Genomic DNA, 24516 nt, shown 5'->3' on the forward strand with positions numbered 1-24516 from the left:
ACACCGTTACTCCAATTGGTAAGTCTCACATCACTACCTGTACTGGAGAAAAAAGTCAAGTAACTAGTATAGGTTCATCTTCTATTCCCTGTTTTAATTCCAATCTTCATCTTAAGGATGTGCTTCTAGTGCCCTCTGCAACCAAAAATCTGATGAGTGTTAATAGGCTTGTTGAGGATAACTATGTTGATGTTAATTTTTCTGATTATGGTTGTACTGTGAAGGACAAGGCAACCGGGCAACTGCTAATGAGAGGGTTTCCGAAGCAAGGAATGTATCCAATGCTTAATGGAGGAAAGTTTCAGCCTCAGATTCATGAAGCACATTTTGTAGCTGCTGGAGAGGAAGATTTCGTTAAATGGCATTGCAAATTAGGACACCCTAGTAGTAGAGTACTGAAACAGATATTGAATAAATGTAATGAGAAAGTTTCTATTAATGAAAACTTTGTTTGTGAAGCATGCCAATTTGGTAAATCTAAACGGTTACCTTTTCCTCAATCTGTTTCTCATGCATCCTCTCCATTAGAATTAGTTCATACAGACCTTTGGGGTCCCTCTCCAGTTCAATCAATACATGGTCATCGATTTTACATTCATTTTGTTGATGATTATAGTAGATATACTTGGCTTTATCCATTGAAAAACAAAGGAGAAGCAATCGGTGCTTTTAATACTTTTAAAGCTCATGTTGAGAATCAGTTCAATGCCAAAATCAAAGAACTCCAGTGTGATAATGGATCTGAATTTAAGCCTTTTATTCCTATAGCTCAAGCTGCTGGCATTAATTTGAGATATACTTGTCCATATTCATCACCACAAAATGGCAGAGCAGAAAGGAAACACAGGCATATTGTGGAAATGGGTCTAACATTATTAGCTCAAGCAAGGATGCCTCTCACTTACTGGGTTGATGCATTTCAGGTTGCTGTATTTTTGATAAATCGTCTTCCAACTCCTGTGCTAGATGGTATAACACCTCTGTTTCAACTATATAAAACAGAACCAGATTATCACAGCATTCAACCTTTTGGCTGTGCTTGCTACCCATGCCTAAAGCCTTATAATAATCATAAGTTCCAATTTCATAGTCAAAAGTGTGTTTATCTTGGACCTGCAGCTCAACACAAAGGTTTCAAATGTCTAAGTGCCACTGGTCGAATATATGTTTCCAGACATGTTGTGTTTGACCCATCAGTTTTTCCTTTTGTAACAGGTTTCTTGAATCGCAAACTGTCTATCCTTGAATCTGGTGGTGATATTCCTTTACAAATTGCTGTTCCAGAGAAACACTCATCTTCTTCTTCAGTGGAGACTCCTGCACCGTGCCCTCCTCAAGCGACCCATGATGACTCTTCTCCAATAATTAACGAGTCTGCACAGAATGGGTCCCATGCTAGAGATACATCTTCAGCGGCCAGTTCTGTGGGTCCATTGAATTCTCCTATTATCTCTAGTTCATTAGAGTTATCGGCCCATGAAATCCAACCTCCACAAGTCCAAGGGAATCAACATCACATGACTACTCGGTCCAAAGATGGAATATTCAAGCCCAAACATCCTTTTATTGGACTTCTTCATTCTGAAAACCCAAGTTCTCTTGTTAGGGCATCCGAACCACTCAATGTTAAAGAAGCTTTGCAGACACCTCACTGGCTACAAGCGATGAAAGATGAGTTTACTGCCTTGCAGAAAAATAAAACGTGGATCTTGGTTCCTCGTAATGGCTCTCAAAAACTTGTCGACTGCAAATGGGTGTTCAAAACAAAATTTAGAGCTGATGGATCAATCTTAAAGCATAAAGCTCGGTTGGTGGCAAAAGGATTTCAACAAGCTCCGGGGATAGATTATGGAGAAACATTCAGTCCAGTCATCAAACCAACAACTATTCGTGTTGTACTCACAATTGCAGCGACTTTTAATTGGGAGGTAAGACAATTTGATGTGAACAATGCTTTCTTAAATGGTTATCTTAGAGAGGATGTTTTTATGCACCAACCAGAAGGCTTCCTTGATCCACAAAGGCCGAATCATGTGTGTAAACTGGTTAAAGCTATCTATGGTCTAAAGCAAGCTCCTCGAGCATGGTTTGATCGTTTGAGAGACACTCTATATCAATGGGGTTTCAAAAATGCTAAAAGTGATATTTCCCTATTCTACTTGCACATGAACTCTGTCATAGTTTTTGTGTTGATTTATGTTGATGATATTCTTGTGACTGGGAATAACTCTTCATACTTGAAACAATTTATTCGGAGAATGAATGCTATGTTTTCATTAAAGGATCTTAGACCTCTGTATTATTTTCTTGGTTTAGAAATTTACAGGGATAAATCTGGTTTTTACTTGAACCAGAGCAAATATATACAAGATATATTAAAGAAGTTTAGTATGCTAGACTGTGCACCTGTGAGTACACCAATGGTTACAGGACGTCATTTTTCTCTTGATGATGGAGAGCCTATGAAAGATCCCTCATTGTACAGAAAAGCTATTGGGTCTTTGCAATATCTTACCACAACACGTCCAGACATAGCCTTTGCTGTTAATAAACTTAGTCAATTTATGTCAAAGCCTACTGATGTTCATTTCCAAGGTGTCAAGAGAATTCTTAGGTATCTCAAAGGAAGCCATTATCTTAGCTTGAATATTAAGCCTCTTGTTTCACCTCAATTAATGGCTTTTACTGATGCTGACTGGGCCACTGATGTTGATGATCGAAAATCCATGGCTGGGGTGTGTGTTTATCTTGGAGGAACACTGGTTTCATGGACTTCTCGCAAGCAACGAGTTGTGTCTAGATCTAGCACAGAATCAGAGTATAGGGCGCTTGCTGATGGTGCTGCTGAAATAAAATGGTTGAGCTCACTATTATGTGAACTCGGATTTAGAATCAAACAACCTTCAATAATATGGTGTGATAATCTTAGTGCTAGAGCACTTGCAGCAAACCCAGTTCATCATGCAAGGAGCAAACACATTGAAATTGATATTCATTTTATAAGAGATTTAGTTCTCTCTGGTTTTCTGGATGTTCGATATGTGCCCTCTTCTCATCAAGTTGCAGATTGCCTAACGAAAGCCTTATCTCAGTCTCAATTCTTTACCTTCAGGAACAAACTCGGTCTGTCAAAGACACCCTCTCGTTTGAGGGGGAATGTTAGAGCATTAATATAAATATTATCTATATAGGTTCAAGCTTATCTTGTACAGCTGTAAGGTCTACACGTGTAGGTCTCTCATTTGTTTATTTGTAATATTCCTCTGCTGTGTACAGGATTCCTTATTCATATTGATATATATAATACAAGGGCCAGAGCACATTCAATGGGTCTTGGCCTATTCAATATTTTACCCTAATATCTTTATCTTTTCTCTATCTATCAACGAGATATTATATTTGTTATCCTCCTTCCGTTTGTTTGTTTGATCAGCAATTAATACTCGTTTTTTTACTTCTTATTTTTTATTTTAGAAGAGGATCTCGTAGTATACCAACTTCAAAGTATAGCACATGACCTACGATTATAAACGTATTTCCAGAAATTGTCTGATGTGGCACATTGCATATCGGTGAACTTCAAAAGGATTGAACGAAAAGGTATTATAGTTTATAGATCCATTTAAGTTTGTAATCATCGACCTTGTTTGACAATTTCTATGCCAATGAACCAAAATGCACCTCACGAGAAAATCGATAGTCATGCTTTTCTGCCGCCAGAAGCACGGAGGAAGCTCTACGACAATATGTGAACATTCAGATGTAATCTCAAGGACTTTAACCGGATAGCAATAGAAATACAGTAACTAAATTATCACCATATATCGATCAGTGATAAATAATAATGGGTCGAAATGTATGGAAAAGAGTATATACTACCTTCGGTCCTAAATTAGGACCGAAGGTAGAATTAAATGTTGATGACTCCTATCCTACCAGATCAGAGAAGATGAATCAATCCTCCCCGAAATGTCAAGGATTTAAAATTAGGGATGCTTAGACTTTTAGTCACCACTGAAAGTATGGCTTTTTGCGGCAACAATTGAAGTCGCCGCTGAAAGTCGAACTTGTTGACACTAAAAGTGTAAAAAGTCGCTACTGAAAGTTTGAGTTTTAGCAACGACTTTAAAAAGTCGCAACTAAAAGCGTAAGTTTCAGAAAAAGTCGTAGCTAAAAGCGTAAGTTTAAGTGGCGACAATTGTCGCCACTGAAAGTCAAACTTTGAGAGTCACCGCTAAAAATTTGAATTTTTACAACTATTTTTTTTCACCAACAAATCTATTTTTTTATTCAAATATAATATTTAACATCTCAAAACATTAAATGTATCATTTTATGATGAAAAAAATAAAATAAGGTAATAATATTTCATTTTCATAGAATTTATGTTTAAATCAATACTTTAATTAAAATGTATTATATATTTACAATTATGTACTATATATACTCTTCTTATTCTTAATATAGGGCCTAATTAAAAAGTTGATGTTAGTCATATATGTAAGACTTATTTCATATGTTTATCAATTTTTTTTCAAATTAACCCTATTAATATTCCCTCAACAATGATCAAGTAGGAGAGGGGGCATGGAATTGAGAAAGATGCTTGAAGTGTTTTAGAAAAAACACATCATATTAACTAATTTAACTAATATCCTTAATCTACTCAAATTAGTTAATTAGATCTTACATTAAAGACTGAAGGAGTACATATATAAATTCTTTTATTAGTTTTAGTGTCTACTTAAAAATAATTTTTCTACTAATTTGATAGATAATGTTGTATGTATTTGTCTATATAAAATACAATTGATGAAATAAATTTTAACAATTTACAAATGATCAAAAGAAAGTGACTTTAAGCTACGACTTCAATTAATGTCGCCGAAAGTCATACTTTCAGTGGCAACTTTTTAAAATCACCGTTGGAAGTATGAGGTTTAGGTGCGACTTTAATTGTCGCCGCTGAAAGTCACACTTTTAGAATCACCACTCAAAGTGTGACTTTTTACAACTATTTTTTCTCACCAATAAATATAATTTTTTTATTTAAATACAATATTTGACATCTCAAAACATTAAATGTATCATTATTTTATGAAAAAAATAAAGTAAGGTAATAATATTCCATTTTCATAATGTAAATTTATAATTAAAAATTTAAAATAATAAAAATTGATAACATAATGTAAATTCTGTTCAATAATTTTTTAAAAAAAATTAGATAATTAACTATACTTTTAGCGACAACTCAATTTGTTGCCACTAGAACATATCAATGATGGCCGCTGTAGCAAATACTTGGTGACGACTTTTTATTGTCGCTAAAAAATTTCAGCGGCAACTAAAGTCAAGATTTTTGCAGTGACTGCGGGTGGCACAAGTGCCTTGTGTAAAAAATCAAATTCCAAGCATCTGTGTAGTGATGAACTCGTATCTTTAATGATTCCACAAGGGTCCTTGATGATATTAACTGTTATACTATTGAATTAGACTCAAATATCTCTGATAATTGTTTTATAGTAAAAATTAGGTGTTAAGAGGTGTCATATCTAGTTTTGTAAATGGGCCTGAGTTAGTTACGTTGGGCACTGTAGCCTATAAATGAGAGTCACAAAGTCTATTATTATGTGTATTGAAATTCATGGCCATGTGGCCTTCATCAATAATATGAGTAGTATTCAGTTTATCTAGTTCTTTACATGGTATTTAGTAGCAGGTTCAAATGGCCTCACAAGCAAAATAGCCCAATTCTTGGAGACACTCTGATTAGTACACATACCACCGATATCCACGACAACATCGTCATGTAGTTTAATTGCTATGCCCATTCTCTATATCGTGGGTAGCCCTAATTGTTGTTCCTTCAAGTAGTTGCCATTTCTTCAAGCATCTGTTGACTACCATTCTTGAGATTTCAATCTCAAAAATTGTCACCTCTGTCATCACATGCATCTCTAATGAGAGTTTTCGATAAAGAACCATTCTTGTGCCTTTTGTTCTTATCATCTCTTCCTTTCTTCCCAAATTGATCGCCCTACGTCCCAATTTCAAATTTTACTAAATTAATATGGATAAAAAAGATGATATAGTAGCAAACACATACTCTCTCATAGACTTCACCTAGCCTCTATATCTTCACTCGTCGGACACTCAATCTGTGATCTTAGTATCTCAAGTGCTACAGGGAGCTGACAACTATGAAGTCTGGAGTCGATCGATCAAGCTTGCCCTTCTTGCCAAGAACAAAATGGGAATTATCGATGGAACGTGTACCCGAGACAATCAAGATGCCAACCTTCATGATCTCTGGAATAGGTGTAATGCAATCGTGCTATCTTGGCTTGTCAATTCGGTGGACAAGCAGATAGCTACTAGCATAGTCTTCTCTAACAGTGCAAGATTGGTGTGGTTAGACTTAAAGGATCACTTTCACAAGGTAGATGGTATGTGTATTTTTGCTCTACACAAGAAGATTAATTCCATGACCCAAGGTACTATGAGTGTATCTGAATATTACACTAAGCTTAAGGACCTCTAGGATGAATTTGATGCTATCATGCCACTACCTACCTATAAATGTGACACCACTCAAGAATATACCAAGACAATTCAACAACAAAGACTCTTTCAATTCCTAACGAGCCTGAACAACAATTTTCATTAGGCTCGAACACAAATCCTTCTTCAGTCACCACTTCCCATAATCAGTCAAGCCTACTCTATGATTTGTCCGGATGAGTCTCAACAATATATTTCTACCTACACCAGTAATTCTTCTTTTGACAATGGCACTATGGCAGCTCATGGTGGAAGGTAAGGCAGGAGCCAAGGATGAGGAAGAGGTAGATCCTTTGAAGAATGTTCTCATTGTCATCAGAAAGGCCACAAAAGAGAAAATTGTTATGAGTTGGTTAGTTTTCCCACCAATCTTCAAGGGAGACAACCTTATAATCCTACTACCATTACCACCATCTCATCTTCACCTTCTCTTTCACCAAGTCAGATGCCTCTCACCCAAGAACAATATGATCAAATATTGAGAATCCTACAAAAGGAACAAGATGATATAGCAGTAGGCATAACTGACTATCTGGAGGAAACCATCTTAGGTATAGTTCTTGCTGTCCCTAGGTCATTTTGTGAATCTAATTGGATCCTTGACTCTGGTGCAACGCGTCATTTTGTGAATAGTCTAAGCATGTTTAATACAGTGGATAAATACTCAGGTCCTATAAGAGTAATTAAGGTTCCTGTTCGCAACACAAGTGCATGGGTTGTCACAAGTAATAAAGTGATAAGTAGAGTATCGTTCCCATGAGGATTTGGTTTCAAAACTCAGTCAAATATTGATTATCACACTTTCGCTTAATTTGAGTAACACAAATATCAAGAGTGAAAGCTACTATTTATAAAATTAAAAATTAATAAAAAGAAAAAGTGATTCTTCAATTCCAATGATTCAAAGGGACCTAGGATTATTTATCCCCCTTATATTTCAAAAGTACTCAATTAAATCCCCATTGTATTTGCTTCTTAATTATAGATTATGCTAGCCAAGGACATTAAATTACCTATAAGTGCTCTCTCAAGTCTCCAAATAGGTCTTTGGCTCAATTAATTCCTTAATCTCTTAATTAATTAATTAAGCCCCAATTTTAATTGCAAACCTTATGTGACTATGTGAGGTTAATGAGTATATCTCTATCTCATTAACAAAACCATCCATCCAACTCGCAAATTTCAAATTCTCACACAATTAAACCCAAGTTCTACACTCAATCTAGCCCTCTGAAGCATCAATCAAGAGAACCCAACAATCTCATTGGTGGCCAATCAACAAGAAGCACTAAGCATAGAGTAAAATCAACACAATCATATCATTAATCACAAATATATAGGGGAAATGAGTACTTAATCCATACAAAAGTTCAAAATCATCCTAGAATCAAAGTATTTAGCCACACGTACTTAGAAAATCCATGTAAACATACATCTATATCAGCACAAACATGAAACAAGAGTAGAGAAAGCAAGATAGAGAGGAAAAACCAAGGAAAAAAGCCCAAATCTCTTCAAAACTCCAACTCCTAGCTCAATCTCCTCCAAGAAGCAAGCCCTAGCACAGCCAAATACTCCCAAGAACCACCCAGATTTGAAGAATGGCGGCCAAAGTCGAGTTTTGAGGCTTAAAACCTATAATTTTCGAGCTTAGTTGAATTGTGCATTTTGCTATCAATGAATGCGTTGTGGCCTAAAAATTTTGCGCCGCAGCTCATTTTGCCTCTGGAAAGTTTTGCACTTCTAGCTCAAATGAGGAGTTCTACCTATGATTTGGCCTCTATTTGTTCTTCTTTGATCACCATAATATAATTCTTTAGAAACCTTGATCTTTAATTCCTTCCGAAGTGCTTCCAAGTGGATTATAGGAACCAATATTTTAAATGAAAGGAAACTTGAGAGACCAAAATCAAAATGAAAGTAAATTAAAAGATCAAAGTTTGTATTAATCCAACTACAAATATTAAAAAAACATTTTAAAATACTTATAAAAAAAGTAATTGTTTGGTTGGCCAATTTATCGACCCCCTTCAAGCGGGTTTGTGTTTACAAAATACCAACCCACACCGGCCAACCCACAAACTGTAACAAGTAGCAACCCCCGTTGTGCACTTTACCAAGCTCTTGTATCAATAAGACATTAATAAATGGTATTGTCAACGCTTGCCGATATAATTGCCGCAGTAGTTTAACATTGCAGGCAACATGTAGCTCAAGAAGGTTTTTTCAAATTTGAACGTGTAGCTGCTCATAAAGTTTTGGCCTTTGACAGTGCATCCAAAATTTGAAAAGGGGATTTCATTTGATTTTATATTTGAAATTTTTGTGGATTTTTTATTTGATTTTGTATATTTGAAATATGTTTTTATATTTGATTTGGTTGTGTATATTTAAAATTTGACTTCAAATATCATGTTTAAATCAGATTATGATTTTTTTCTTGAAAAAAGAAAAAAGAAAAAGAGAAAAGTTAGCCCTTCGATTGTCCGTGGAGGATACCATATAATCTCTCACAAAAAAAACCTACCATGTTATCAATATAATGCATAAATCACAATAAATTGACAGTTTTCTGTTAGAATAGGGCGACAACAAACTTAAAATAGAGGGAAAATTAATATTTGGTAACTCTAGCATTATTACCGTTTTACTAAAATTATTAGCGAGGATATTACAAGTAAAAGCAACCTCAAAAACCAACCTTTTGAGTTGTTCGGTTTTCTTTGTAACCTGGATAATGCATCATCATGTCATCGAAATCTCGCAACAAAAAGAATAAGAAGGTAATCTAACATTTAAAAAGGGGTAATTCGAAGCATCCTATAAATTCTTGCAAACACGGTTCTCGTATATTCATTAGAGAATTCTCGTTTTGTTCTTCCTTCTTATTTCTTACATTCAATAATTAATGGCGTTAAAATTGGGAAACGAGAGGACTTGGAAGGCAAAAATGATATTTTATTCTTTCTTCTTGTTTGCTTTATTACCTATCACCATGGCAAGCCGAGACTCCTTCATTGGTGCCCCAGCCAGTAATGCTAGTTCTACTCAGAAGCTCGAGGTTGAGCAGATTTTGAAGAATTTGAATAAACCAGCTGTTAAATCTATTCAGGTGTGTGCGCGCCCGCGTGTGTGTGTATGAGTGGGTGTGTTTGTGTAACAACTTCAATGCTATATATTGAGCCAATTGCCAATCAACTAGCATTATTTTCCTTTTTAATTATGTGTTTGAACTTGGTGGGTACTTAAAACATACAGAGTCCTGATGGAGATATAATCGATTGTGTTGATATTTTAAAACAACCAGCTTTTGATCACCCAAAGCTTAAAAATCACAAAATTCGGGTAAGAATACTTTCCTTTTGTGTTTTACTAGTCCTCTAATCCAGAATTTTGATGGTAGATACAATCAATTATTTCTCATTTGGCTTTAGATGAGGCCAAGTTCTTACCCAGAAGGGACGATAATGGAAGAAAGTAATAATGTGTCTTCAAAATCAGCACCAATTCCTCAACTATGGCACCAAAATGGAACTTGTCCAGGGGGAACCATTCCTATAAGAAGGACAAGAGAAGAAGACATATTGAGAGCAAGTTCTGTGCAACAATTTGGAAAGAAGAATCCCAAGAACATCCCTCCAACAGCACCGAACGTTGGCCATGAGGTATACTTATGTTATGCCTCTATCAAATAAACTACAAGATTTTATTTTTACGTTTCGTTTTGCTTATTTCATGATTTCCCCCCTATTTTTTGTTGCTTTGATGGCTTTGTTGCCTTTCAGTATGCCATAGCTTTTACGAGAGGTGATAGATATTATGGTGCGAGCGCAACCATGAACGTTTGGAAGCCTAATGTTCAACAAAACGATGAATTTAGTATCTCTCAAATGTGGGTCGTAAATAATGATGATAGTCAAAATCTCAACACTATTGAAGCCGGTTGGATGGTACTAAATATTTTATGCTTAAACATGTTTAGATATTTTTCCTTGTTATCAGTTGTCTCTATATATCAATTGTATCTAATTATCCCCCATTTCTCTCAAACTCAAACAATTAGGTGAGTCCAGAACTGTTTGGAGATTATCGCACCAGACTATTCACATATTGGACTGTAAGTTCAAATTTATTCGCAACCCTGCATTTTGTTTGTCCGAATCACAGTCTTAATTATTATTGTAATGCAACAGACTGATTCATATAGAGATACTGGATGCTATAATCTCCTATGCTCTGGCTTTGTTCAACTCAATGCCGGAGTAGCTGTAGGATCCACAATCTGGCCATTATCTTCCTATGGGAATGCTAAATCCCAATATGAAATCAAGATCCTCATATGGAAGGTACCGTTTTCAATATATTTTATGGATCATGTGCTCATATACTCCTCCGATCCTAAAAGTAGGACCTTGATAACTAATTTATAAAGACTGAAAAAAATTAAGTTAGTTATCAATTAGAAATGTGTTAGTTTCTTAAAATGCCCTTTAATTAATCATTTGTATTAGAAACTATCTCTAATGGAAATCCCCTTAATAAGTGCTATTAATAGAGACGGTTTGGAGACTTTTGGAGACAGTGAATTGGAGTATTATATCTTTAAGAACAAATCGATGCTAGCTTCTACATTTAAGATCGGAGGAGTATATAGCTTGTGAATAGTATAGCTTGTTAATGATTTGATGCTGACAATAAAAAGGATAAACTCAATGGAGACTGGTGGATGCAATATGGAGCGGACAAAGTTATGGGATATTGGCCTTCATCCATATTCACACACCTCTCTGATGGTGCATCATTGATGGAGTGGGGAGGTGAAATAATAAACTCAGAATCTAATGGACAACACACAAGAACACAAATGGGAAGTGGGCATTTTCCTAGAGAAGGATATGGCAAAGCAAGCTATTTCAACAACATCAAAATTGTTGATGGCAAAAATCAATTGGTGCGTCCTACTAACATTACGCCTTACTCTGATAATTCCAACTGTTATTCTATCCAAACCGGCTCTTCTCGTCGATTGGGCACTTTCTTCTATTATGGCGGTCCTGGCAGAAACCCTAGTTGCCCTTAATGTTGTATAGTGGTTTTAAGGTTTTATTAGAATTTCTATCAAAGATCTCATATTTTCCTCGATCCTCTTGTTTGGTCTCAAATGCTTCGTACATTCTGGATGAGAATATAATACAGCATTAGTATATCGGTGAATCCGTGGACGTGTCCTATTGATTATGTTATTTGTATTTTAAAGCTTAATCTACTTGCATGTCTTACCACTGCAATCTTTCAGTAAAATTCTTCGATCTATTAGAATATGACGAATTGTTTAAAGGGAAAAGGAAAAATTGAAGTTGAAAAAAAAAAGACTTTGTCGATAAAAAAAAAAAAGAAATTTGAAAAAGGGCAATGGAAAAGGAAAAAAAAATTATAAAGGTAACGGTAATTAGGGAAAATCAATACTCCTCCGATCCTTAATATATGACCTAATTATTGAGTTAATTTTGGTTCTAAATATAAGACCTATTATCATATTTATCAATTTTTTCTAAATCATCCCTATGATACTCCCTCAACCATAATCAAGTAGAAGAGGAAAGGAGGATATTCAAGAAGATGATTATGATATTTTAGGAAAAACATGTCATATTTCTTATAATTAACTAACTTATCTAACTTCGTTAATATAATCCAATTAGTTAAATAGATCTTATATTAAGGACCGGAGGAGTATAATGGATAAGTTTTTTTTTTAAACACGTTGTAATGCTCTCAATGATTCTTTTTCTTTTAAAAAAGGAAAGATAACATGCGCTTCAATAATGAACCCCGATAAAAGTAAAACATTCCCTTATATTGGATTTTTTTTGGTGCGTTAATTGGTATATTTTCTTAAGAAAACCAAAAAAAAAATCTGCAAATTACTAAATCTCAAATGAAAAATTCTTATAAAAAATTGTTATTATTTGCAGGTCAAGTATAGTCAAAATATTAAACCTATTAAAGTATAAATTTTTTTTATTTATAATTTAGTAATTTTCAGGATATTTTTGTGAGATTTTTTCTATTTTTATTTAAGTTACGAAATCTTGTAATTATTAAATAGGGAGAATTACTATGAGATTTCAAGAGAAAAAAAATTACAAAATAGTCCCAGAAGTTGTTGTCCTCCACTTAAAAATTTGTCATTACAAGTTCAATTTGTTATTAGGACCTTTTAACAATCATTTCCCTTCCTTAGAATTTGATTGTAATTCTTCCTATTAAATATTAGATCCTATTGTTCTATTTTGTGTGTGTTAACGGTTAACAGTTACCACATGTTAATAAAGACTAAGGTAATTTATTCTTATTGTTGGCCAAAAAAAAAAAAACAGAGAATTTATTCTTATAATTATTATAAGCAAATCTTAAGAAATACGGTAATAAATTATTACTTTTGAACAATATATAAAGCAAACCTCAAAAGAGATTATGTAATTTATTCTTATCATTATTTATAATTTTTTTGCCAACCTTATAATTATTTATAATTACAATATAAAAAAATTTCCTTAAATAACGCTGCTTTCCCATTTTTGTAGTTAAACTCATTTTGGTAAGTGAATTTGGTCGAGTCATAGAGTAACTTCAAATTCAAGAAACTACGCACACAGACATCCTATAAATTTCTGAGCCTTCAATTCTCCAACACCGACTTGAGAATTCTCACAAAGGAGCTATCTTAGCTTAGCTTTTTTTATATTTCCTCAACTTCAATAGTGGCAAACTTCGGAGATCATAATACTTACTGGGTAAAGAACTATGTCTTATTCTGCTTCATCTTGTTTTCTGTACCTATGGGGATATCAGACCAAGACAAGAATGGCGGTTCTGTTCTGAATCTTGAGATTCGGAAGCTTATGAACCAGTTGAACAGACCAGCTGTTAAGTCTATCAAGGTCGTATACATGCAAGTCTTTTTTTTTTCTTAAATGAATTTTCAATTTGACAAATAACAGTTCTCTGCCATTCTATATTTTATAATTGATTGGGCTAACCGTTGGTGTTTCAAAATCAGAGCCCTGATGGTGATATAATCGATTGCGTTCATATTTTAAATCAGCTAGCTTTTCAAAATTCGAAGCTCAGGGATCACAAAATTCAGGTGAACATAATTTGCTTCAAGTTTCTTTTCTTTTTCACCGAACCAAAGGTTTCTCTCATTCACAAGCTAATTATCTCTCATTTTATGAAGATGAAACCGAGTTTTCATCCAGAAGGAATGATGTTTGAAGAAAATGAAGCATCATCTTCAAGGCAAAAGCCAATTTCTCAGTTGTGGCACCAAAGCGGAAGTTGCCCAGAAGGAACCATTCCGATAAGAAGAATAAAAGAAGAAGACATCTTAAGAGCAGAGTCTATCCAAAGATTCGGGAAGAAGAACCACAAGAGCATTCCTGAGTTTACATCTTTTAAAACTGAAGCTCAGCACCAGGTACATATACTGTTGCCACTGTGCGCGTATCTCTGAATTTAAACACAAAAACCTCTGGTTCCTGTAAATACATGTAAACTAATGTAGTTTCTTCAGTTTTATGCTTACTTATTAGTGTATTTTTCTTCCATTGCTTCTTTGATGATTTTGGAACATCTAGTTTGCCACAGTTTATGTGACGGGAGATAAGTATTATGGAGGCAAGGCATCCATGAACATTTGGAAACCCATAGTTGAAAAGCATAACGAATTTAGTAACTCTCAATTGTGGATAAAAAACGGCAATACTAGTAAAGGTTACGATAGCATTCAAGCTGGCTGGCAGGTATATATCCTTTAATTTCTTTCTAAAAAGATTATATCCAAATATATTACATATCATCAACCAATAAACTTCTCATTTCTGATGTGCTCACCTGAGTTTCTCTCTCCCTCTCTCTGTTTTTTGTTTTTTAATTTGGAAAATTAGATGAATCCACAGCCATATAGAGATAATAACACCAGACTTTTTACATTTTGGACAGTGAGTTCAGCTTTGTCAATTCACAATCCAAATTGTAGTTTCATCAGATCATTCTCTTGGTTTTGTTCAGCTTAACAATGGAGTAGCTGTGGGAGCCTCCATCCAACCATTGTCTGTCTATGGCGACCTTAAATCCCAATTTGACATGACCATCCTTATTTGGAAGGTACCCAACTCTCTTTTCATATCAGATTACATCAATCTCATCATTCTGATAGAAATATAACACGGTTGTTTTCTCACATCAGAGGGATTTCAGCTTCGTTTCATGCATAATTGAATCTGATATATATGTTTCATCCGATATATTTAGGATCCAATCAATGGAGATTGGTGGATGCAATATGGGGGAGATATGGTCGTGGGATATTGGCCATCGTCTTTGTTTGGACGCCTCTCTGATGGGGCAACGACGATACTGTGGGGAGGTGAAGTGTTAAACTTAGCATCTGAAGATGGGAAACACAGCACAACACAAATGGGAAGTGGACATTTTGCTGGGGAAGCTCAAGGGAGAGCAAGTTATTTCAGGAACATTACAATTGTGAACGGGAAAAACCAATCTGTGCCTCCTCCTAATGGTGTTGCCACTTACTCTGACCATGTCAAGTGCTCCAATGTGAAAATGGCATCTTCTAATGATGAACTTGGAGCCTACTTCTATTTTGGTGGTCCAGGAAGAAATCTTGCTTGCCTTTGAGAGAGAGAGAGAGAGAGAGAGAGAGAGAGAGAGAGAGATCATTATGCAGATCTTTGTATTACTAGTTTTCTTTTTTCCTAATCAAGATTTTTTGCGAATAAGAAGACGACTTTCATTCTTTATTGTTCCCTTAGTTATTTCAAATGTTTTTTTCCCCTTATGTATTGTTCCCTTAGTTATATCAATTGCTTTTGATTATGTCGAGTTCTTTGAATTAACCTAGTAATTAAGGAGTACTCGTGGAGTGAGAAAAAGGTTAGTGAGACAAAACAAGACTCGTGGAGTGAGAAAAGGGTTAGTGAGACAAAACAAGTGCATTAAAAGGCATAACTTTTTTTTATAAATGAAATTAAAAGGCATAACTCACTACAAAATAACATGCTTTTAGTGACGGAATTTAATGATGGATTAGCGACGAAAACAGATTAGCGATAGAATTTGATTAGCGCTCTTCACAGAAATTTCCGTCGCAAATCCATTGCTAACCCAGTTTTTTTTAAAAAAATAAAATAAAATGCCATGTGGCACCTCTACCAATCGTCACGTCATCACTGGTGACCACCTCTACCAATCACATGTCACCTTTGCCTGTCACGTGTCGCCACCATATAAGTCCCTCCTCAAATTGACTTCTCCATGGCTCGAACCCAGGACCTCTTCTGTGCACGTGTGCGGTTTTACCAGTTGAGCTGTAATGAAACTGTTGACTTATTATGTAAAATTAAAAATATATATAATATTATTTTACACAAACAATTATATATACATATATATTATTAAAAACTAAAAATATACTATATGATAATTTTAATCATAACAATTTTAATGACGAAATAATTTTTAAATATTTTTTTACCATTTGTTTTATAATGTTTTATTTTTAAAAAAATATTTTTAAAATATTTTTAATTTCTAATGACACTAATTTTGAATTTTAAATCATAAATAATTTTTTATAAATATTTTTTAAAATTTATTTTCTAATTAACATTGATAAGATATACAATTTAATTATATATGTATTATATTACATTATATTATATTATCTATATGTGTTTTATATATTTGAAGAAAGTCATTTACAATTAGTCAAAAAATCTTATCTATATCATGGGTATTAATTATATCATAATTAAATTTTATTGTTTAATGATTGAAATTCAAAATTCACTTCAATATTAGTTTACCTTCATATAAATTCATTTTTTAGTTTTGAATTTCTATCATATATTATATATTTCAATATATTGTACATATGATAAAATTATTTCTTTCTTATATCAGTTTGTATAAAAAATTTATTAATATTCTTATTATATTTTTTGATTATTATTAATAATCAAGAGGCATTTATTTTAATGAAATATAAACAAGTTTTCTAAGAAATTGTCTTTCTATTTTCAGTATATACCTAATGATGATATGAATGATGGTGATATCTTCATTAACACCAACTCCACAAATATATCAATTTATTTTATAATTAAAAATGTTTTTAAATTATTATATTCTTAATTGTTATTATATAAATTTTTGTAAGATTATAATTTAAAACTAGTGATGGATTAGCGACAAAATTGTGTCGGAATAGAATTAGCGACAGAATTAGTGATAAAAACTTCTATGACAAACAATTTAGTGATGAAATTAGTAACAAAAATTTCTGACAGAAAAAATTCTGTTGCTAAGGATTTTTTGACGGATTAGTGACGGACAAAAATTCCGTCGCTAATCTGTCGCTAATATTAGTGGCAAAAAATTTCTGTTGCTAATCCGTCAAAAAAATTAGCGACGGAAATGTTGCAGATTCTGTTACAGATGTTCTTTGACTTATGGCTGTGTTAAAAGAGATAAATAATCAGCTGATTCGTACTCCCACCATTTGGTGTGACAATTCTGGCGCGGTAGCCTTAGCTGCCAATCCTGTTCTGCATAACAAGTCCAAGCACTTTGAGCTTGACTTACACTTTATTCGTGAAGAAGCCATGGAGGGAATATTAGGCGTGGGATGTGAATTATACAGAGTATTAACAAGTTTCTCTCAACTTGTGCCTCTGATTTGACTTTCGAATAGACACAAGCAAACTAAAATGGCCAAGGGATATGATGATAAAGACAAGGTTATAGTACATGTATTTCCGCTCAGGTAAATAAAAGATACATATAATTCAACATATATAAAAATAAGCTTACTTGAGGCATTAGTTACTAGTAAAGAACTAAAAAAGTGAAAAAGCTTCCAAGAATAACAACGTAAAGTTACTTATTTTTTTTCCCCCTTCTTTTCCTTTTGATATATCTAATCAGTTTTCAAGAGGAAAGACCATGGGCAACCAGGGCTTCTCCCCGGACCACCAAAAAAGAAGTACTTGCCCCAGTTATCAGAAGTACCAAGTTGGACATTGTAGCAGTTGGATTGGTCAGTGTAAGTGCGAATGTTATTAGGAGGGATGGCTTGATTTTTGCCATTAACAATTCTAATTTCCTTGAAAAAGCCAGCTTTCCCAAAACCTTCTTCAGGAAAATGGCCCCTTTCCATTTGTGTTGTGGTGCGTTGTCCATTAGATTGTGAGTTCACAGCTTCACTTCACCACATTATCTTTGTTGCACTCTCAGAGAGGCGAGAGAACAGAGCGCTGGCCAGTATCCCACGTATGTATCATTCCCATAAGACATCCACCAATCTCCTTGCTTCGGATCCTGCTCATCATCAAAACATAAATCGATCAAATCAATATTGTTTTACTAAAGTGAACAAATTAGTGTCTGAATTAGATGTTTGTCTCACTAAATGGAAACTCACGTATGTCCATCCCATGAATGGAAATAGAGATTCTTTCCAAGTTGGTACCTTCCAGATGACAATGGTGATTTCATATCGGGAATTATTATCACCAAAGACAGACAATGGTTCTATGGTGCCTCGCAGGGCTATTTCATTGTTAACTGGAATAAAGCCAGAACAAAGAAGATTATAGCATCCAGTGTGTTGACCTGCATCAACCTGAGTCAAGTGTAAAATGAAATGGTGAAATTAACAATATTGAAGATTATGACTCAAAGAAACTACAATTTCAAGTTTAACTTACTGTCCAAAATGTGAAAAGCCTTGTGTTATTATCTCCATGCAGCTCTGGATTCACCTGATTTTCCAAATCAATAAAAAAAAAAAAAAAGAGTATAGCGCAGGTAAGCACGTGAGAAATTAAAAATTAGTTTGATATTATATTTTCTGAAATAAGTTTAGTTAGTGTTTTTTTTGGGAAAAAATAATCATTTACTTCCTGTAACGTGGACTCAATTATAATTTGATTCTTGAAATTTAAACTCTTCCAATCCCTCAAATTCCAACCTAATAATCAATCAGTCCCAACACTTCAAGAATATCACCTATCCTTCAAGGATTAATTGAGGCATTATCAAATCTAAAAGTATTGCGCTTAATTATTAATGATTATAAATTTACTTAATGGATGCTATAGAGTTTATTTGCTGCCATTTTTTTAAGTCTAATTTGAGATTTGAGATTATGGAGGACTATAAACATACATTTGATCCTTTAATTTGATATAAAATTTTAGTCTAATTCTTTAATTTTATAAAATTATCTTTGTAATTCTCTAATCCGACAATATCAGTCTCAAATGATGATTTTTTATGCCAATTAGTACTATTTTTAAAAATTAAACTTGACATCTGTCAACAGTTAAAATTTCAATGTGAGCATTTTCTGTTAATGGCATTAATGTTAGAACAATAAAAAGATATTTTATAAAATTAAGAAATCAAAATGAAGCCTTATATAAAGTCAAAAGATTAAGGATACACTTCTGCCAAGCTTTTTTCAGCTTTATAAACATTTTAATTACAAAATTATATGCTACGTTTTGATATAAAAAGTACGTTAATTTGACTCCCACCAAATTCAATAACCATTCAACCAGGGTTCAAAATAACCAACAGAAAAGGCCCGCCCCATGACAGCAAGGTAAAAGATACAAGCCTAACAAACAAAACAAACCAACCATCCAACTGAACAAACGGGAAAAAAAGAAAAGAAATAACGAACCTTAAACCATTGAATCGGTTAGTTTAACAACCAGTCCCGTTTTGAAAAGAATAAAAACGAAATATAATCAATAAACCATATAGAGGCATATATATTATTGTAATGTCTTTGATCAGCAAGATTATGGAATTGATTATTATGGATATTGGTTATTAAATATTATTATAACGTATCCTTAAATGATACCAGAGGCACTTTTGCAAAGGTGTTAATTAAATCCCGTCGAATCATAAAATTAAATAACTTCACTTTTGAATGGTGGAGGACATCTCATAAATCCATGACCTTTCAAATCCTAAACATATCGATTTGAGAATTCTTACGAAGGTCCTTCAATGGCAACAGAATCAGAAGAAGCCAAGACTTGGGTGGGGAATGTGTTATGCTTCTTCTTTCTGTTTTCTGTATCCATGGCGATAACAGACAAAGGCAGGGATGGTAGTTCTAATTACCAGAATCTTGAGATTCAGAAGCTTTTTAAGAAGTTGAACAGACCAGCAGTTAAATCTATAAAGGTAAACGATTTTTATAACTACTGTACTTGACTTTTGTTTGAACTTTATCTGAATATTCATTTTATTTCTCATCAGTGTCTTTAACAATAGGTGAAAGAACAAGAATTACATTTCTGGTTTAATCTTGTGTATTAGGCTATGGTGGATCATGTTATTGATTATAACATATTTAACAAATTAATCATGTCTGTTTTTCTTTCTTGAATATGTGTACTTAGATAATGATGAAACTTTGCATGTTTTATACTTTTATTTTCATAACTGGTTGAAATAACATTTGGTATTAATTATAGAAGTCAGAGCCCCGATGGAGATATAATCGATTGTGTTCATATTTCAAATCAACCAGCTTTTACTGACTCAAAGCTCAAAAATCACAAAATTCAGGTAAAATTAAACAAACCCCATCTTTATTTTAGTTTTCTATTTGCACACAATTCTGAAGTTAATTTATTATTTCATTCTATTGAAGATGACACCAAGTTTTCATCCTGAAAAAAGTATGCTTGAGAAAAGTGAAGTGTCTGCAAAATCACAACCAGTTGCTCAATTATGGCAACAGAGTGGAAGTTGCCCAGAAGAAACCATTCCCATAAGAAGAATAAGAAAGGAAGACATATTGAGGGCGAAATCTGTCCAACAATTTGGAAAAAAGAATCTCAAGAACAGCCCTCGATGTGGATCATTTGAAACTCAAACCAAACACCAGGTATTCTGTTGCGTCTGTGCATCTCAGGTTTTTTTCAAAATATTGAAAGCGTTAGTTTCATTCCAAAGAGAAGCACCTTTATCATTATATTTATATAACCATGTTTCTGAAATTATTTTTGGGTTTAATCACATAATGTACTTTTCTTGTTTCTTTGACAAATTTGGATCATCCAGTTTGCTGCAGTTTATGTAAAAGGAGATAAATATTATGGAGGCATGGCAACTATGAACGTTTGGAATCCCCATGTTCAAGAGCACAATGAATTTAGTGACTCTTAGATCTCAATTCTAAACGATAACATTGGTAAAGGTTATAATAGCATTCAAGCTGGTTGGCAGGTATATATTCTTTAATTTATTTAAAAAAATTAATTAAGAAGATATGTAAGAATAGAAATTCACATGAAGCAAACATTTCAAGTCATTCTGTTGTTTCGAAATATCGTAAATCAGGTCAATCCCCGGCTGTATGGAGATAATAACACCAGATTTTTTACATTTTGGAGGGTGAGTTCCCTTTCTAGTGATTTCTTATTCAAGGCATTCTCTTCATCATTTGGTAAATATTTCTTGACATTACTTTACATTTGATAGGGTGGTTCAGGTGAAAATGCTAGTGGGTGTTATGATCTTCTTTGCTCTGGCTTTATTCAAGTGAATCATCGAGTAGTCGTGGGAGCTGCCGTAAAGCCCTTGTCCGCCTATGGAGACAGCAAATCCCAACATGCTATCACCATCCTTGTCTGGAAGGTATACTGATTCTGTTGTGTTAAGCTTTTGCGAAATCGAGCTGACTTGATTTAATGTAAAAAAAAAAAAAGGAAAAATTCCGACATCAATTGCAGATTTGTAACAATTTTGTGGAAAAGAACAAATATATTCGTGAAAAAGACCCCATGTATAAATCCTTGAGTTAATTAAGACCAAGTAGATTCATCATTCCAACATACTTTTTACGATCCTTCACAAAAATTAAAGAAATTAGTTAAATTAGCTATGCCGAAAAAAATGTACATTGATTTTTTCTTAAACATTCTCTTTAATTATTTGCATTGAAATTATCTCTCCTTGGAAACCCCCTTAATATGTGCGTAGAATATGGATAGTTTCAGAGAAAATTATAAATTTAAAAAATAAAATGAATTGAAGTATAATATTTAGAACTAGAGTAAACCATTAACTAGTTCATATATTTAGAACAGGAGGGAGTACATCCCTATGCATATAGCAATGTCATTTATTTATTTATTTATTTTTAAATTTTGTCAAAAGCAATGTCATGGTCTTAACCAATGATGTATTGTTCTTTTTTTTTTTAATGAAAATAAGGATTTTGAAAATGATGAGCAGGATCAAAAGAATGGAAACTGGTGGCTGCAATATGGGCCTAATGAAGTGGTGGGATACTGGCCAGCTTCTCTGTTCCCACTTCTGTCTGAGAGCGCAACAACAGTAGGATGGGGAGGTGAAGTATTAAACTTAGGATCAAATGGACAACACACTACAACACAAATGGGAAGTGGTCATTTTCCTCAAGAAGGTTATGGCAAAGCTTGCTTTTTCTGGAATATTAAGGTTGTTAATGGCAACAACCAAACTGTGCCTCCTAATAATATTCGCACTCGCGTTGACCAACCCAACTGTTGCAACGTCCAAACTGGCCAATCTAATGACTGGGGCAACTACTTCTCTTTTGGTGGACCTGGAAGAAACCCTAGTTGCCCATGATCTTTCATCTTGAAAACTCATTTATGTCAAGATGAACCGAAGATAAAGAGTTGTGATTTTGAGGCTTTTTATATTGTTTGCATTTTTAGTATTTAGATCTCAAAACAGATTTGTTGATTTAAAAAAAAAACCGTTTTCATAACTTTAATTGTTAGAAGTTTAAGATGCCAGGTGCTCTCCAGTGAACATTTAAAGGGAAAAATGTCTCTTAATATTTTTACAATTGATAGCCAAAGTAACCAAAATCGGATGAAACAAGCTTATTATATATATTTAGGATGTAATATTTCCTCACGTTTCTTTAATTTGGGTGTCATAAATGCATTTTGTATATCTTGTTTAGTCGATCAAGGAAACCTATGATATATTACAAAATTTTATATAATTTTTTAACTTTTTTAGAAAAATAAGCACAGGCATGTTATTGAAGAGTGTTATATTTGAGGCACTGTCATACACTAAATATAAATACTAAGATTTCTTTTAGCAGGAATTTAATATTAGTCTCTTCTATTAGACTTAAATTGTCGTTGATCAATTTTTAAAGTTTGAATGTGTTATATTATAATTATTATGTATAAATTTTGATACTTCTTTGACTAAATCCGCCAAGGCATGTGTCGACCAAAATATGAAAAAACGGCAGTAAGAAACCATGTAAGTTCCAACTTTTTATTATTATTTTATTCATCTATAGTATAGGTATCTCTACATATAGTGATAACCTTCTACATATATGGCTTTCAGGTCTCAGCTTCTCAATATATTGCATTGCACAGCTCGGCTCTGACCAATCCTGCAAACGATACACATGTAAATTCAAAGATGTCAGAAAATTTGTTACCATACCTTAAAAGGTTGACCCATATATCTTTGTTACAAATTACAACAAATGATATGACTTCTTTTTCAGATTTTATGTAGTATGTACACATGAAAATGTAAATATGTCTTACCTTTTCCAGAATGTATTGTAAATATATCAAATTATATTTTTTTTAACATAATTGAATGAATTGAAGTTAAATCAATATACATAATTCCATCATTAATTGTCTTCTTCGGTTGAAATTTTATAACGATTTAAGTCATTACCAGGCTTTTATAAATCAATCTTTTAAATTATATTTCTTACAAACCAACCTATATTATATTAAGCAATACTTGAAGTGAAAGGGGAAAGAAAGAAATGAAACAAATCAAACTAAGAAGTAATTAATTAAAACCTACTTGTCGCAGTCCAAGTCGGGAGAAATCTCAAAGGGCAGAGAGATGCCACAGTTATCAGGAAGATCGTGAGCGTTTTGAGCATTAATTGGCGTGGTTTGAGCAGCAGCCTTGATGCATTCACAAGCAGTCTTCCTATCTTCCGGGGTCGACGCTGCCGATACCAGAGCTTTGGCTCCGTCACAACACGCCGCCGGCGGCTTCGCTCCACTGGGCCCGGTCAAGTACTCGTGGCATGGCTTCAGATACCCAGTCGCTTGGTCACACGTAATTGCAGCGTCACAAGAAGATGTTGAAGCAGCTAGCAGCAGAACCAGAAAAACCACACACACAGAAAGATTCATGGTTTTAAAAACAGAAGAAAGAAGGAGCGATGATTTCTTTGAATCATTTTTCTACATAGTGGAGGGACTTATATATAGCTAGGCAGAGAAAGAAACAATCAAAGAAGAGTCTAAAGTGAGAAGTAAGGGAGTTTTGGAGTGATAGGCGCCGTTTGGAGAGTGATATATCCTCATCATCATATTCAACATTGTCTGTATTGCGTTGCTTGCCACACACTAAAAGAAACCATAAAGAAATTTGGGTATGTTGAGGGGTGTAAGCGGTCAGATATAGATACTAGTGATTCAAGCTTTAATTGATGACTTGCATGCCAGTGACCTCTCAAAACACAGGTTTTGTGAATTAAATAGACCAGTTCATTTAATTTTCGTTCGGTAGTTGAAAATTAAAACCCCATTCACCAATTACTATAGTTCTAAATTTGTTTTATTTTATATTCATAATGTGGCAACCGACGAGTTACAATGAGATTACAATAAAAAAAATAATTACCAACAAATCTTAATAACAAGTGAATAATTTTTATTTATTACCCTAAAATTTGTTATTGCGGGCTGTTCTATTGTTACTGAAATTTTTTAATAACTATATTCCTTATTTGAGACTTCATAGCAATTCTTCCTATTTTATTTCTCTAACTCATGTGAGGTGCATTGG

At 33.7% G+C, this 24516-nt stretch overlaps 3 protein-coding genes and 1 pseudogene across 3 annotated transcripts; 3 read left to right on the forward strand and 1 right to left on the reverse strand.

The window, feature by feature from the left end:
- Positions 1-5702: 5702 nt before the first annotated feature.
- LOC114744821 (uncharacterized) lies at positions 5703-11641 on the forward strand. The gene is made up of 9 exons (XM_028932970.1): positions 5703-5809; positions 5915-6018; positions 9582-9673; positions 9820-9906; positions 9996-10226; positions 10347-10511; positions 10625-10678; positions 10755-10907; positions 11264-11641. The coding sequence occupies exons 1-9, from the start codon at positions 5703-5705 to the stop codon at positions 11639-11641; spliced, it is 1371 nt and encodes a 456-aa protein (XP_028788803.1).
- Positions 11642-13403: 1762 nt separating this feature from the next.
- LOC114744822 (uncharacterized) lies at positions 13404-15264 on the forward strand. Its single transcript, XM_028932971.1, has 5 exons — positions 13404-13505; positions 13802-14041; positions 14202-14366; positions 14635-14730; positions 14878-15264. Exons 1-5 carry the CDS (start codon positions 13404-13406, stop codon positions 15262-15264), a joined length of 990 nt encoding a protein of 329 aa, XP_028788804.1.
- A 4479-nt stretch (positions 15265-19743) lies between these two features.
- On the forward strand, positions 19744-22287 carry LOC114744823 (uncharacterized; annotated as a pseudogene).
- Positions 22288-23513: 1226 nt separating this feature from the next.
- On the reverse strand, positions 23514-23858 carry LOC114744824 (non-specific lipid-transfer protein 4.1-like). Its single transcript, XM_028932972.1, has one exon. It carries the CDS (start codon positions 23856-23858, stop codon positions 23514-23516), a length of 345 nt encoding a protein of 114 aa, XP_028788805.1.
- Positions 23859-24516: the final 658 nt, after the last annotated feature.

Source organism: Neltuma alba, unplaced genomic scaffold, assembly GCF_004799145.2.
Source record: "Neltuma alba isolate B1F8T4 unplaced genomic scaffold, ASM479914v2 tig00004456_pilon, whole genome shotgun sequence".
Taxonomy (NCBI): Eukaryota; Viridiplantae; Streptophyta; class Magnoliopsida; order Fabales; family Fabaceae; genus Neltuma; species Neltuma alba.

What these genes read in the sequence shown, in the direction of transcription:
- LOC114744821 (XM_028932970.1), top strand. Translation starts at nt 5,703, where the DNA reads ATGGTATTTAGTAGCAGGTTCAAATGGCCTCACAAGCAAAATAGCCCA. An exon ending in GTTCTTATCATCTCTTCCTT is followed by an intron (nt 6,019 to 9,581) that starts TCTTCCCAAATT and finishes ACTCCTTCATTG; the next exon opens with GTGCCCCAGCCAGTAATGCT. An exon ending in CAGCTGTTAAATCTATTCAG is followed by an intron (nt 9,674 to 9,819) that starts GTGTGTGCGCGC and finishes TAAAACATACAG; the next exon opens with AGTCCTGATGGAGATATAAT.
- LOC114744822 (XM_028932971.1), top strand. Translation starts at nt 13,404, where the DNA reads ATGGGGATATCAGACCAAGACAAGAATGGCGGTTCTGTTCTGAATCTT. An exon ending in CAGCTGTTAAGTCTATCAAG is followed by an intron (nt 13,506 to 13,801) that starts GTCGTATACATG and finishes CATTTTATGAAG; the next exon opens with ATGAAACCGAGTTTTCATCC. An exon ending in GCATTCAAGCTGGCTGGCAG is followed by an intron (nt 14,367 to 14,634) that starts GTATATATCCTT and finishes GGTTTTGTTCAG; the next exon opens with CTTAACAATGGAGTAGCTGT.
- LOC114744824 (XM_028932972.1), bottom strand. Translation starts at nt 23,858, where the DNA reads ATGAATCTTTCTGTGTGTGTGGTTTTTCTGGTTCTGCTGCTAGCTGCT.